The 15030-nt window shown below is 37.8% G+C and overlaps 3 protein-coding genes across 4 annotated transcripts; all 3 read right to left on the reverse strand.

Annotated features, from left to right (window-relative positions):
- Nucleotides 1–762: 762 nt before the first annotated feature.
- LOC113715473 (uncharacterized) lies at nt 763–7841 on the reverse strand. 2 transcript variants are annotated; one of them, XM_027239682.2, is made up of 6 exons: nt 6730–7841; nt 5984–6051; nt 5005–5902; nt 2325–4865; nt 1662–1698; nt 763–988 (listed from the first exon to the last, which is right to left on the reverse strand). In XM_027239682.2, exons 1-6 carry the CDS (start codon nt 6869–6871, stop codon nt 838–840), a joined length of 3837 nt encoding a protein of 1278 aa, XP_027095483.1. In that variant the 5' UTR covers nt 6872–7841; the 3' UTR covers nt 763–837. The 2 variants fall into 2 exon arrangements, with proteins under 2 accessions (XP_027095483.1, XP_027095482.1); XM_027239681.2 differs by having other exon boundaries at nt 1662–1716.
- Nucleotides 7842–7989: 148 nt separating this feature from the next.
- Nucleotides 7990–9597, reverse strand: LOC113717422 (very-long-chain 3-oxoacyl-CoA reductase 1-like). Its single transcript, XM_027242262.2, has 3 exons — nt 8702–9597; nt 8537–8606; nt 7990–8464 (listed from the first exon to the last, which is right to left on the reverse strand). The coding sequence occupies exons 1-3, from the start codon at nt 9337–9339 to the stop codon at nt 8210–8212; spliced, it is 963 nt and encodes a 320-aa protein (XP_027098063.1). The 5' UTR covers nt 9340–9597; the 3' UTR covers nt 7990–8209.
- Nucleotides 9598–11008: 1411 nt separating this feature from the next.
- On the reverse strand, nt 11009–14911 carry LOC113715372 (very-long-chain 3-oxoacyl-CoA reductase-like protein At1g24470). The gene is made up of 3 exons (XM_027239555.2): nt 14216–14911; nt 11885–11954; nt 11009–11762 (listed from the first exon to the last, which is right to left on the reverse strand). The coding sequence occupies exons 1-3, from the start codon at nt 14884–14886 to the stop codon at nt 11514–11516; spliced, it is 990 nt and encodes a 329-aa protein (XP_027095356.1). The 5' UTR covers nt 14887–14911; the 3' UTR covers nt 11009–11513.
- Between the last annotated feature and the right edge of the window lie 119 nt (nt 14912–15030).

Below are 15030 nucleotides of genomic sequence, written 5' to 3' on the forward strand. Positions count from 1 at the left end.
ATTTAGCATTTACTAATACTGAGTGCTAATACGAAATCTATAATGGGATTCAACAATAATAATAATGTATTTCAGCAATTTGCCCGTCATTTTATGCTAGTCAACTCGTTCGAGCGTTGACTTTCTTGAATTTATTATTATTGCCTCCGTTCTATTTTGATAGTCTTGATTTTTTTTTTTTTATAAGATTAATAAAAAATATTAGTTAATTTTTACTTTGATAATTTTGATTTTTTTTCTCACATAGTTTAAGGAAAATTACTTAATTTGGCTGGAAAAGTAAATTTAGCCTCATATTTTTCTAAAATTCCATTACATGAATATTAAGGGTATTACCGATCATTATTATCCCTTTACACTAATTATAACAACAATGACAATGATGATGGTACATTACACCATTCAACACATATATTAATAATCGACGTCTTATATGTGGATTATTCATTACTACATTATTATCCTTAGCATACCAAGTTACATTTGCTTGGTAATAACGAATAAGAGCTTCACCGAGTACATGAAAATCAGGAGGAGAGAGACGACCGCATCTTCCTCTTTTTCTGGCGGATTATTTGTTAGCATTACTAGCAATTTACAAGTATGGATTATTTGGAGATCATGACGTTGAAAGTGGCAAGATGAAAATGTGGCAACCTTCTGGACTTGCGCAACAATTTTAAAAGTAAGTTTCTTTTTTTTTTTTGAATGCTTAAAAAAAAGCGGGGGGGGGAGGGGGTGGCGGGGGAGCGCTTCTATTAATTGGTGAAAGGTGGGCATAACCCATGACCTTGGCATGATTGAATACACAAAAGTAGCAAGCAAGGCAGAGCAAAGTTACTGCTTTGCTTGACTGTCTGGGACAAAATCAACCGGCTGACTTCCAGTATCTCCAGCTTGAGACTGAGAAGCAGCAATCTTAGCTTTCTTGAAGCGGCTAGAACTTCTAAGAACCATGTCCATGCTCATTTGTTGAGGGCCAGAAAACCTGTTTCATAACCAGCAAGTAATTTGATGACAAGCACTAAATATTTGGAAAGAATCAGATGCAACGGTACAGCGCAATGCAAGTTCTGGCAGAATTTCTCAACTAACAACCTGCTGCACTACTTTTCTAAGTATCAATGGCAATGATATCACTGACCCTCGTGGAGCCAGGAACAAATCTCAGTTAATCAGACAACTAGATTGTTATTATACCTTCCTTTTCGGGTGGGAGGTCAAACAGGTGGTTAAGATTCCATGTATAAGCCGTGAAAGAACAAAAATTTTATTGAGTGTGTTAAAAAGAGGCAACAAAGGACAATCAACAATCAAAAAGTGGTGCAAAACAAGCTGCTTTGATAGCAGAAAAATGCAACCTAATGAGCGATGCTTAAGCTCTGTGTTTGACTACATAATAACCACCTCAACTCCCTCTTGACATTTAATTGTGACAAATCTTTGTCAGTTATATTATCAGCCATAAGAAGTAGCTGACACAAGCATGCTGTCCTGAATTCTAACAATCAATTTACGAGAACTCAGTCACCAATTGTGTTAGTGGCAAATTCCTGGCCAGAATCAATAGATATGTTCCAATATTAATTCATAATCCAGCAAGCCACTCATTAGGCAACATTCATGTGAATTAACCCCAACAAAGTGCATGGTTGACTTACTTTGTGTCTAAGATGTTTCCAACAGCACCACCTTCTCCTGTTGCATTAACAGATCCTGTCAGAAAAATAGAATGGAATAATCAACTAGCTGCCCATTCAAAATACATGAGCAGACACATATGTGATAGATTAGAAGGGATCTTTGAAGAATCATGATCTCCAACAAATGCATTAAGACATGACCAAAAAAAGGGCCCTGCAAGGTGGTGGGGAAGAGGAGTGAAGGAAGATCCTTGATTAAGTCCATTGCAAGATAAAATTGCATGTTGTAACTTGCAAATTGCCCACGGTAAACTCATGATAAGAAAGAAGGAAGAAGATAGAAATGATAAGAACATGCTAGAATGTTGGGTTGTGGAGGCTTGTAACTATGTCCATTTCCAAGAAGGCCTCTCGCTGTGTCCATTTCCAAGTAGCAACTGGACTGAAGCAGCAAGTTCTGCACAACCCGGGTAAGGGGACAAACTGAAGGGAAGAAAGATGAACAAGATGGAAATGATAACAGGGAATTCGTATGTTGACTACGTTCTTAACATAGCAACAAACCTTCATTATTTGTACCAATTTTTCATAGAGCATCCATTATGCGATAAATTAGCAAGTGATTTGTCCCATTGAATAAAAACAACAGGAAGATTCAAGAGATTGCATAACTTCAATTACCATTTCTCTTTGAGTCAGGGCGTAGCTCACTTTCCCCAACTGAGTAACCTGACGAAGATGAACTATCAGATGGGGCACGGGTACTCGCATCTGAATTTACAATCTGATTTTCATTACTTGAACTCTCACTGCTGTTTAGTCTAAAAACTAGCCGTGGTGTAAACAATGAACTCTTCTTTTGTCCAGAACTGTTTAGAACATGCCCAGCATTTTTACTAGAACTGTTTCTCTTAGGTATGCTGTTGGGACTAAACCCTGATTGTTGATTCCTTTTGCTTGTTTTTGTACTGGTCCCAGCACCATCCACCACAACTGGTTTTATGGCCTTTTTGAGGGTTTTATCTTCCTTAGCTTCATGAGAACTTGGAACTTTTATTCCATGTTCAGGAGCTTTTAAAGTATTTTTGTTGCCACAAAACAAAGCTTTGTTATTCTCACCACTTGAAGCAGATTCTTCAACTCGATTGTCATCAATATTTCTGCCATCAGATTTATATTGAAGTCCATGATTTTCAGATGACTCCAGTTTGTTTTCAGCAACAACATTATGCTTCTCTTGTTTACTCGTTGGCTTCGTCAATTTTTGTTTCACCTTGGCAGATGAAGAAACTTTATCCTGGTGCTGTCCAGTCACAAAGTAATGCTTGAAGTTGATCCCTTCATCTTTGCACTTGGCAGTTTTAATGTTATCAACCTCACTTTCAGGTCTCCCCTTGGACGGCACTTGAGAGGGATTTGCATCTTCTGCAGCACATTCATGATTTGGAGAAGACTCAGTACCAAGATTCTTTTCCAGTTCCAAAACAGGAGGAGTTGATTGAATTACAGTTCTTTTTTTAGCCAATCGATTTGTCTTTGCTGCACTAGATGGAATGTCCTTCACTTTCGTTTTATTACCAGAAACTGCTAATTCTTCAGCAACATTAGATTGCTCTTTGATTTCTGAAGTAGAGAGATTCTCTGATGCAGAGAACTGATTCTTTTTCTTTTTCTTCTTTGTTTTCCCGTCCAAATTGCAGTCATTCTCTTTAGGTTTGCCTGATTGATTCTGTTGCAAACGTTGAACCTCATTAGTTTGATTTTCCACAGGCAGATCATTGATGCCATTATCAACTGAATTTATACTATTGCTGTGAACTTGCCTCCCATTTTTACCATTGTCCCCTCTGTCATCATGAGATAAATCAACTTCAGTGCGTGCTTCGTAATGAATAACTTTAGCACCTTCGCTATGAGCACCTAAGACACAGGTATCCATTGATTCATCTTTTGATGCATCTTTCCACACATTTTGAGACAGAATACTAAGAGAGTTCTTAGTTTCATCAGCAACATTATTAGCAGGTGAATCAGAGAAAGCTGAACGGCCATTTAATGTGTCAACAAGCTCCTTTCCTGAATCATCTTGATTAATTGTGGCAGACTTTACCGTCCTCTTTTTCTTCCTTCGGTTACCAGATTTCACATCTTGTGCCTTTGACAAGATGGATGCAGTCATAGATTGGTTGATATTAATGTCTGTCTCACCCATATGTTGAGGTTCTGATCCTGAAGGCAATGACATCATGTTTTCCTGTTCCATAGACAACTGTTTGTCTCCCAAAATTGCAGTGTTCCAATCAGATCGCATGCCTGGCATTTGACTTTCACTCTTGTTATCACAATCAGTCATCTGATCACTAAAATTCACGTCTTGTACAGAGAGAGAAATACCACTAACATTATTGAGATCATACCCCACCTCTGATATACCCTGAACTTTTGCAGCAGATTTTTTCGTCTTCCGTTTCTTCTTTTTGCCAGTAGAATTACCAACATCCATTGCCTCATTGAATCTCAATAAATTAGATGAAAGAACAGCTGTTTCAGTAGGCACTTCCGCTTCAGCACAATCTCTAGGTTTAAGGCATTCAGATGTCTTCTCCAGAGGATCCACATTACCTGACAAGCCTCTTTCCTCTTCAACTCTATTAGTTTGATCACTTTCTGCTGTTCGAAGAGTGCACTCATCCTTATCAGTCTTGTCAATAATATGATCCGCAACATCTAAATTTGGCCCATCTGACGGATTGGCACCTGCCATGTTAGTTTGCTCCGCAACAAAATCAGTCTGCATAGCTGCAGCTTTCTTTTTGGCCCTCTTCTTCTTATTTCTCTTAGTGCCATCACAGGTTACTGTTCCCACTGGCTCACTGGTTGCAGTCAGTTTAGGCATAAGAGTCGATGCTTCATTTGTTCTGTCAGCATCACCCTCATCCAAAGCCTTGCAACTTTCAGATGGCATAACTTCACAATCCTGGTTCAGTTTAATATCCTCTTGTCCTTGTCCATCTGTCAGAGGAGCGACAGAATCCCAACTACCAAGATGAATGTTTTCACCATGCACCTGAGAGCTGACCTTGTTCATGTCATTGAGCCCTATAATTGCAGGTGAAGCAGAGTCTTCCATAACAGCAGCCTGAAGCTGCATTGAAGATGTTTTACTATCTGCTCCAAGTTCACCAGTTTGATCAACATTACTGATTTTACCATCCACATTGCCTGCACCAGATTCATGATCAGAAGGTCCGCAACTGAGTCAGTAAAATAAGTAGGCTATTCCTAAATTTTAGAGGACCACTGAGACACCGTACATTTTAAAACAGAAAAAGATCATGTTTATTTCATATTTAGGACTAACCTTCAAGTGAACAGGCGCTCTTGCTTACTTCCAGCACTTTATCTATAATATCAGAACTGCTTCCTTTCTGAGAGAGAATAGAAGGTCTGTGAAAGGTTTCAGGCTGAACTCCCTCTCCAGGAATTATCGTCAAATCACATGACTTATCCACATTCTTGCAGCCAGTTTCCAAATTTCCCTTGACAATTTTCTCTTTCTCAATGTCCTGTATGGGAGTAGACTCAGGAATAGCAGCTTCATCAGAAGGTACTAATGAAGTCCTTTCTCGCCTTTTCTTCCGTTTCTTACTGCCCAGACTGGTGACCGGTTGGTCATCCTTGAGTTGTTCAGATGCAGCATTTGTGACGGATATGCTTTCCTGTTTGTCTGTCGTACAGGATGCCAGCTGGGTAACCTTTTTCCTTTTACTAGAATGTGAACGATCTCTGACATTTTCTTCCATTCCTAAGTTGAGGCTTTTCTCTACAGCAGGCTCAGATTGTGATGTTTTAAGAGCTGCCGCTATGTCACTCCAGTACAAATCTGAAGTCTTACGCCCATCAACATCTTTGTCTCTTATCTCCATCATAATTGGAATGCTTTTGCCAGCATCAACTACAGCAGTTTCTATCTGATGACCGAGGCTACTTGTCTTCAAACGTCTAGAGCCACTTACTTCATTTTCATTGTGTTCGGTTTTTTGCTTTTTAGCAGCAAGCCCAGATTCTGGAGACAACTCATCTGAATTTTCTAACTGAATATGTTTAATATTGTCAGGCTCACTGGATATTTGTTCTCTGTCATGCTCCTTTGGACTAGATGCATCAACGAAAAGATTTTTATGGCGCTTAGACCCTTCATATGCACTAAATACTAGCATAGAATCTGGTAGGTGATAGAAGTGGCCCTGACGTTTTACCTACAGAGAAATAATAGCATTATTGACAAAAAATTCAAAATAAAGTTTGAAGCTTTGCACTGTACGTTTGAGCCAATTTACCTGCAAAGAAAGGACTTTAATCTCCCCAATTCCAGGAAACAACTGGAAATGTTCCTGCACTATCTTCTCTGCAAGCCACAAACACTATGATTAGGAATTCAACCCAAGCAGATCAGGCTCTTAACTTATCAAGCTTAACAACAGGTAATCCTAATAGACAAATAATACGAGAAAAGGAACAAATAACAAATTCAAATATTCAAGCGTCACATATTAACAGAATGAAAGAACTTCGCAATTGCATAGCAATGCATCCCTTAAACTGATCCCGCTCGAAGTTGCCATCAGCAGCCCACGTGAAACTCACTGCCACTTCATAATCCAAGTTATTTTACTTTTTCAATGAAGAAATTACAGATTATATCCAATTTATTTACATGTTAGAAGTTAACATGGCACCTAGACAAGCTGATCTGGAAACGGACAACAATGGCTCATATTTGCAATTGTGCCTTGAAAAATTTCAGCTTCAAAGACCATACTGAATGAGAACACCAGAAAAACCCAGTTCCATAATTCCGTCTATTAGCTGAAAACCCTATCAATATTGGATTTTTACCACGAATATATTTTGTCCGCAGAAATTTGCCATGACCCAAAAATCCATTCTTTTTTACTTTCCCCTTAACATAAAAACAAAAAAGTATCCATCATTTTCAAATTCGAGTTAATATTTACTCATCAAAGTATCGATAACCTGTTTAAATATAATGTCGAATTATAAAAAAGAAAAGAAAAGAAGTTACTTTTGAGATCGGAGACGGTATCGGAGGAAGAGATCATCATAGCAAGGTGGGTGTCGAGGCTGGTGTCTACAAATGCCGTATAGAAATCTTCTGCCGTTAATGTAAAATCCTCGGATACCTTCTCACGACGCCGTTTCGCCATTGATCATTAGAGGCTATGCTCCTGAAGGGGAGGTTGAGACTTCAGACTATGGCAACTCGGGTGTGGAAGTGACGCGGCTTTTGAGTTTTGAGGTTTTGCAGTGGTTTTAGCCTTTCAAAGACAAGTTGCCTAACTACGCTGCTATATCAGCAATTCCTTTTTCTTTTTTCTTTTTTTTTTCCAATACCTTTTCCAATTTTTAACTGTACTCACAAACTATGGGAAAATAGCCAATTTCATCCCTAAACTTTTCACTAGTGTTGATTTAGTCCCTAACTTTTATTCCTAACCAATTTGATACGTGAACTTATTTTGCAGTTCCAATTAAGGACTTTCGTGGCGGCTCCACCACCTAAAACTAATCTGGCTCTCAATTGACAAGCTAAACAAAGGTATTTTAGGAACATCACTTATGGGGCTATACTAAATCAAGTAAATTGTATAAAAAATCACAATATTAAACTTTAAAAAAATTTTACCTGGTGATTTTTTACACGATTTAAAAGTATTATTTGGTGATTTTTTATAAGATTTACTTATTTTATTATAGTCTCGTGATAATACCCCTGTTTAATTAGTCAATTAGGAGTCAGATCAGTTTAGATAGTGGTACCACCATGAAGGTCCTTAATTAGAACTGCGAAATAAGTTCAAGTATCAAATTAGTCAGAAATAAAAGTTAGGGACTAAATCGACACTAATAAAAAAATTAGGGACGACATTGGCCAAAATTTCGAGATATATATATATATATATCTATCGAAGTGGTACCAAAATTTCAAGATATATATATTCATTGAAATTTTGGGTTCTAGGATTCAGGCTTTCGGGTTTATAATGTAGTAGCGTTTTGGATATGGGTTTTGGGTTACACTGTAGGTTTAGGTTGCTGGGGACAAAAGTATTCACATGTCTTCAGGTTTTGTTCACTAGAAATATGGGAAGAAAAAAAGGGTGCATACTAGTCTGCTGCTTGATTCCGTAGGATTGAGGGATGTTGCAAAAAATTCGATTTGTCTCAATTGAAATTTCATAATTTATTCAAGAAATTAAGTAAAGCAGGCCTATCTCATTTGCATTGTTGTAATTCCAAAGAAAGCTATAACAAATTATTGCAGTTTTGAGTTGGTAAAGCTGTACAATGATGGATTTATTTCATTGTCTTACAAAAAGTTTTGAACTGTTGAATACAAATATATATATGCATTTCGACTCATGGAAATTCACACAGAAAATAAGAAACAATAATGTAGTAGGGGAATTCATCATGGAGAAAAGAGCTACGGTACAATTTCAAGCTTAAACTATATGACCAAAAGAGCTGCATGATTAATTCTACTATTGATTCTTCCTAGAGTCTTTAAGTTGTCCCCTCTTTCTAACACCAAGGCAAAACTTGAAACGATATGCATCTACAGCAAATTCTGGCAACAAGTATATGAGATTCCAGACTAGCGAATGTGGCCAGTAAGGTGTACAGCGGGGTTCATAGCCGATGCAGAGCAGAGCTGCTCGTGCATAACCATTTGAGGACGGAACAAAGAAGGAAGATCTTTTAATCGACGCCATCTTCGTTGCAACATACAGTGGAACCTGCAAATTAACAATCAAGCTGGTGATTTCAACAAACACACCCTGCCTCATGGCGATCGCAAGATGTAGTACCTGGCATTGGACGTCAATTCCTTTACTCTTGTATTCCACGTGAAGACACTTGGAAAATTGGTCAATGTATCTGAAGAAGGATCAAACCAGTTATCGCCCCGCCCAACAAGCAAATCTCCAAAATCAGTAAAAATAGATGAGAAGTGCCCCATTTAGTGTACTTACGCCTTGGAAGCAGCGTAAACAGCATAGAGAGGATCTGATGGAATAACAGTTGCAGCACCAGAGCCAATGTTGATAATTGCACCTCTTTTTCTCCCGATCATCCCAGGTAAAACAACTTGAGTGACTTTTGTAGTGCCTTCCACATTGACCTTAATCAAATTCTTCAGCAATTCATCGTCCACCTCATGGAAATATCTTGCATAAGGATATGAAACTCCCACGTTATTTATCAGGATTCCAACATCCAATGCTTCAATTGCCTCTCCAATCTTCTTGACACCCTCACTCAGATCACCGCTGAAATCAACCACCACAGTCTTGGTCTCGATTTTAGCATATTTTGATCGTATCTCTCTGGAAATGTCATCTAACTTGTCGACGTTTCGACCGACTAGTACTAAATTTAGGCCTTCTCGAGCCAATTCGAAGGCAAAGGCCTTACCTATGCCGTCAGTTGGTCCAGTCACCAGTGCCCAAGCTCCATATTTCTTGAGATTCTTGCGGGGTCTGAGGAAACTAACGTAAACCCATCTGAGAAGAGCGATGCAGGTCTTAAAGAAGGATAGAAATCCTAAAAGAAAGAGCCCAACAGCCCAAAACGGCTGGTTCTTGAGAGCGTCCAAGAAACAGAGGATCATTTCTCAGACAGTAGCAATTTCTTTGAATTTAGAAGAAAGAATTGTATCTGAGAGTTGGGTATTGTATGAAGATGAAGATTGAAGAGGTATATAATGTATAAGGCGAATCCTAAAGAATCCGGAAGGTTGTCTGTGATTAGATTGGTATGGTTGGTTGAGGTTGTTGGACGCGAAGTGTCCGAGTAATCGAGGCAAACGAGAAGCCTCTTCAAGAAGACTCTGCAATTTTTGTTCGTATTAGTGTTGGGAACAGTGCGTTGCCGTAACTGGAGAGAAAAAATTTCGGGAATTCGGATATAATGGAAGATAAATTGGATATTGGATTTTAGTTGGAAAATCGATAAAATAGTTTAATTTTCTCTAATAAAATAATTCGACAATTCAGTTGAATACTGTACAAGGCTATTAGCTACTAGTAGTGACTAATTAATGTATTTCTAATATTCATTTTCAAACTGTTTTATTAAATATTATAGCAGGATATATTTCTATTTTATCGAATTTTGATTTTATTCCAAATTGGATGGATTGAGATTTTGGTTTGGTTGAAGTTTGAACACCCATAAATAGGCTGGATGGAGGGAACCAAGTACGCGCCACGTGTGTGGGACCAAAATAGTTGGGTGAAACAGACAAACAGACGGGGAAACAGTTGAGCAGGAATCGGTTGCATTTGGCGAACTACACGATGGCTGGATTAATACAGAAAGCGTTTGTTTTGTGTTTGGATTGCATTTTCTAAGATTTTTTTTGTAAAAAAAATACCGTAACGATTTAATTTATGTGAAAATAAAGATAATAAAAAAATATGATCACAAAAAATAATACAATTTTACTGCAAAAAATGACTGTCAAAATAAGGTTGCAAACCGAATTGAACCGTTAGTGGCCACGCCTCTTAACGGCCCCCAGCATCTTAAAAGGTGACTTCATCAGTTCATTGATCGATCACCTCACAATTCTTGAAACTATGCACCGTTGGAATTATGCACCGTTGGTAGATCACCGCACAATTCATGGGATGCAAGGCTACAAACGAAGTGAACCGTTTGATACGAGCTCAAGTTGAACTCGATCAATATCGAGTTCGAGTTATTCAAGTCGAATTCGAGTTCAAAAATATTAAATTCATTAGTCCGCAAGCTCGATTATATATATATATATATATTTTTTTATTTTAATGATAAAATTACATACATATCTCTAATATTTTATTATTTCTTAAGAAAAATTATTTTTTATTCATTTTTAAAAATAAAATAATTATTATTTTGTTTTTTAAACTCGAACTCGAGCTCGATCGAGTTTCGTAAAATTAACTTGAGACTCAACTCGATTAAACAAAAATTCGACTCGACTCGACTCGACTCGATTGCACCTCTAGTATAGGACGGTGTAGATTATATATTCTCTAATTCGGTTTCCACCTCTAATAACTATTAAGTTGTAACATCTGATAAGAAAATCAACGGGATTGTCCAGTAAAGAATAAATATGGTAGCTGAAAATGGTAATCGAGTTATAGGCGCAAGCTTCTAGAAATCAATATATATATATATATATATATTTTTTTTTTTTTGAGTTTGTCATCCCAAAATTTTTTTTTTCTTTTGTCAAAAGTTTGTCATCCCAATTGGAAAACAGCATTGGGGGCCTCAATGCTTTACCAGCAGTGAATTTGATCGTTCTTCCCGTTAGTTTTAGACTCTCAAATGTAGCCAAAAGAAATCATGCATTGATCCTTACTTAGAGCATAAAGCATGATGCATCAAAGCATAGAACAGAACAGCCGATGGTGACAGTGGTAGCCCTAACAGGTACACCATCACTCCTCTCAATGGCATCCCGCGAGGAGAAACCAATCCAGCCATGCATCTGTTCCTTGTATCCTAAAGCTACTGGGCAATGTATTACAGTTCGTCACATTTCTCAAGCAACAAAAATATAAGACAGGAAGACTTCATAATCACCACAGAAAAGGGGGGACAAATTTGACAAGAAAGTTCCACCATATAAAGTTAATTCAAATTGATGCACAGGGAGCGAGTACTTGGCTCTTCTGGATAGATGACCGAATGAAAATATACTGAGTCAGTATTAAGCAACCTTCACGTTCAGAGGCTAACAGGTTAAAATCATGTAGATAATGAATCGTAGAAATTAATATTGAACTGCTACAGACCCTGATTAATTTCCCTTCTACGAGTTCCAATGGATAAACGCCATCGATCAAGAACAGCTTCAGGCAAAAAGGAGGCAAGACTCCATTGAAGGGAGTGTGTCCACCAAGGTGTGCACCTGGCTTCGTACCCTATTCGACCAACTGCAGCTGAAACGTAATCCTCAGCTGTGGGTACAAAAAACGATGATTTCTCGATCTCTGCAACTCTCGATGCCATTTTCGTCCAAACATACAATGGTACCTGGCGAGGTTAAAACTTTTTTCACTGTCATTAATTACGAGCAGAAACTGATACTCCTAGATAATACATTTAGTAATTGTCTGATAATTAGCAACATTTTTTTTCGTCTACATAGTTTATACCTGGCATTGCACATCAACGCCCCAGCCTTTGTATTCGACATGTAAACTTCTTGAAAACTGATCAATATACCTGCAATGGTCAAATCACTCACGGACACAGTAAGCAAATCCAATTAAGTTTGATAATGACATGCAACTTTTTACTTCCTTTTCTATCTCCGTTTCCCCTCTAGAAAATAGTAACAACCTGAAGAAAACAGCCTATATTAATTTATGATAATAATTTGTGGTCAAAAGCTAAATATTTTAGGTATCAGACTGACTAAATAGATTTTGAAACACCACTTCAGAGAAAAGCAAAATGTAAGCCATATAATTAATAGTCAGGCGTTATTATGTCCCATGAAACGCCACTTTAGTTTTTAGCTAGTTTAAGTCCCAAGATTAATAGTCAGGCGTTATTATCATGAAATTGATGTTCCAAGCATCCAATATTCATTCTCGTCTCATTTAATTTGCCTCACATGGTTGTCCGCCATCCTAGCACCTACGATCAATGACCTCCTTGAAGGTGAAAGGTGGGAGAGCAACTAACTCTCTAAAATTTGCATTTGAGACCCAAAAATAAAAAATACTCTCTCCGTCCCACTTTGATAGTTTTATTTTTTTTTCACACAGTTTAAGAAAAAGTAGTTAATTTTGTTGGAACAATACCTTCACATTAATTAGAGTACAACCTTATGAAAACTTGAATTGATGGTAAAAAAAGAATCAACTCTCATTAAATGGGGTAGATTTATAGTAACAACAACTTACATTGAATAAGGGTATTTTAGAAAAATTAAAATGCAACTACATTCTTTCAATTGGAAAGTGGACTACAATTTGGTACAGACGAAAGAGGAAAACAAGACTATCAAAGTGGAACGGAGGGAGTAAAAAAGAAAGAAAGAAAGAAAGAAAGAAAAAATGTTGGGGGCAATGCCAAACATGAAGCGGTTAGCATGTATTAGGAATCACATCTCATAAAAAAAGGTGACTTTCTTGTAGATACTGGATTTTTATGTATCACCTAGATTACTTGCCTTACAAATTTACATTTTAGAGTATGACCTGTCTGTTTTTAGGAATTTTTGTAGAAAAATGTATTGTAGCGATTTAATGTATATGAGATAAAAGGGTGATGGTTGCAGAAAACATAAAAATTTTTGTGCCAAGAACTGGAATCCAATTAGGCAGTTGAGACTCTTTAGTCGTTCCATATTCTCGTACATTATTTGATTCTTTAAAGGAGCCAACCAACTTCCGGGGAGCTACCTTATGGAACTGTAAGTCACATCTGATCCTTTAAGATACACTGTCGAGTCATAATCAATGGAGCTATCTTATGGACCTGGACCAGCCAGGTACGTAGGTGGTGTCTAAAATAGCGGAAGTTTGGTACTAAAATAGCAGAAGTTTGGTACTCGAGGGCAACAGGTAGCTAAGACTCTGGTCGTTCCATATCCCTGAACAGAAGTTGCAAAACTTTGAAAGCAGCCAACCAACTTGACCTTCATAAGTGTACAGTTTAATTTCAACTTGCCAATATTCCCAAGTAAAACAAAAAGTAATGAATGCTTTTCAGGTTTTAAGTGACTAGCATGCAGTTCCAATTTCACGGGAAAAACACAAATTAAAATTAGTATTTGAGAAAAGCACAACCTAACATCACTCTAGAGAACCCTTAAGGCTCCTGACACATCCTCCATATCTTTTATTTATTTTTAATATAACGACAGCAGCACCGCCATTGAAGTTTAAACTTGACGACCTACTATGTACCTCTTTATTTATTTGTTTTAAAGAAAGACTCCAAATCCCACCAAGAAAAATAAGAAATTTCATGATAACAGCCAAAGCTTGAACGCATTCATTGAAATTACGATAATGGCCAAAATGGGTACACGGGTTCATGGCTCATGAATTTTTATGCATTGCTGATGAATACGATATTACATCTCAAATAATCTAATTATTACTTTTTCGTTTCTGTTTCATGATATGACTGTGATAGGAGGAGGGAGGAGGCTGAGTTGGGGCAATACTTGGGCATGTTGTAAGTTGCTAACCCATATCATACAGTCAGAATTTAAGTCAAGAATCAATAACCGGATTATATATATATCCCATGCAAGAAAACAAGAAAATTGCATGTTATGCGATGACTTAATTTTCATCTGTATATTCTAGAATGGATACATACGTGGAGAGGTTCTAATCAAGAATTTTCTGGGGAGGATAATTGTGTGTGTGTGTTTTTGGGGAGGAGAATGTTTGGGGGGGTGGGGGGGGGGGGGAAAGGGAATGGGAGGATATGGAAGAGCCAATCAATTAATTTAAGTAGCTTACGCTTTTGTAGCAGCATAGATGGCATAGAGCGGATGAGAAGGTACGATAATGGCAGCACCAGAACCTAAATTCACAATTGCACCTCTCTTCTTTTTCAGCATTCCAGGCAGAACTGCTTTCGTGACCAAAGTGGTACCCTTTAAGTTCACCCTCACAACATTCATCCACACTTCCTCGTCTACCTCATGGAAGAATCTTGCTCCGGGATACGTGACTCCAACGTTGTTGATCAACACACCAATATCTAACCCCTCGATGGCCTTCTCTACTTCTTGCAGTACCGAAGAACTTGCATCATCACGGGAGAAGTCTAGGGCGATGGTTTTTATTCTCGTAGTAGGAAATCCAGCTTGAATCTCTGTCGAGACTTGTTTGAGTTTTTCCAAGTTTCTGCTCACAAGAACCAAGTTGAGACCTTTCTTGGCCAGATCAAAAGCGAAGGCCTTGCCTATACCATCTGTTGATCCTGTAATGAGCGCCCATGAACCGTAGAAAGTCAGCTTCTTTGGAGGCCTGAAAAATGTAGTTAAACCCCATTTGATGACAAGCATGCAATTCCTTGAGAGGGAGAGGAAACCAACAGAGAAGAGACATAGTATCCAGAAGGGTTGTGTTTTAAGGTGATCAATGCAAGCTGAAAGCATCTTGATTAGAATGCAAGTTGAAAGCATCTTGATTAAAATGACTGTGGACGCGCGATTTAAAAAACAATGAGAATGTAAATACCATTTCTAGAATTTTATCTGGATTGTTTCCATTTAAAGTTAGGCCATGTCCATCAATCATTCACATGCATTGTTACTATTGAGAAAAGT

This window comes from Coffea arabica, chromosome 11c (assembly GCF_036785885.1).
Source record: "Coffea arabica cultivar ET-39 chromosome 11c, Coffea Arabica ET-39 HiFi, whole genome shotgun sequence".
Classification (NCBI taxonomy): domain Eukaryota; kingdom Viridiplantae; phylum Streptophyta; class Magnoliopsida; order Gentianales; family Rubiaceae; genus Coffea; species Coffea arabica.

What these genes read in the sequence shown, in the direction of transcription:
- LOC113715473 (XM_027239681.2), bottom strand. Translation starts at nt 6,871, where the DNA reads ATGGCGAAACGGCGTCGTGAGAAGGTATCCGAGGATTTTACATTAACG. An exon ending in TACCGTCTCCGATCTCAAAA is followed by an intron (nt 6,052 to 6,729) that starts GTAACTTCTTTT and finishes TGTGGCTTGCAG; the next exon opens with AGAAGATAGTGCAGGAACAT. An exon ending in CCCTGACTCAAAGAGAAATG is followed by an intron (nt 1,717 to 2,324) that starts GTAATTGAAGTT and finishes TTTTTCTGACAG; the next exon opens with GATCTGTTAATGCAACAGGA.
- LOC113717422 (XM_027242262.2), bottom strand. Translation starts at nt 9,339, where the DNA reads ATGATCCTCTGTTTCTTGGACGCTCTCAAGAACCAGCCGTTTTGGGCT. An exon ending in GTTTACGCTGCTTCCAAGGC is followed by an intron (nt 8,607 to 8,701) that starts GTAAGTACACTA and finishes ATCCTTCTTCAG; the next exon opens with ATACATTGACCAATTTTCCA. An exon ending in GAATTGACGTCCAATGCCAG is followed by an intron (nt 8,465 to 8,536) that starts GTACTACATCTT and finishes GTTAATTTGCAG; the next exon opens with GTTCCACTGTATGTTGCAAC.
- LOC113715372 (XM_027239555.2), bottom strand. Translation starts at nt 14,886, where the DNA reads ATGCTTTCAACTTGCATTCTAATCAAGATGCTTTCAGCTTGCATTGAT. An exon ending in ATCTATGCTGCTACAAAAGC is followed by an intron (nt 11,955 to 14,215) that starts GTAAGCTACTTA and finishes TGACCATTGCAG; the next exon opens with GTATATTGATCAGTTTTCAA. An exon ending in GCGTTGATGTGCAATGCCAG is followed by an intron (nt 11,763 to 11,884) that starts GTATAAACTATG and finishes TAACCTCGCCAG; the next exon opens with GTACCATTGTATGTTTGGAC.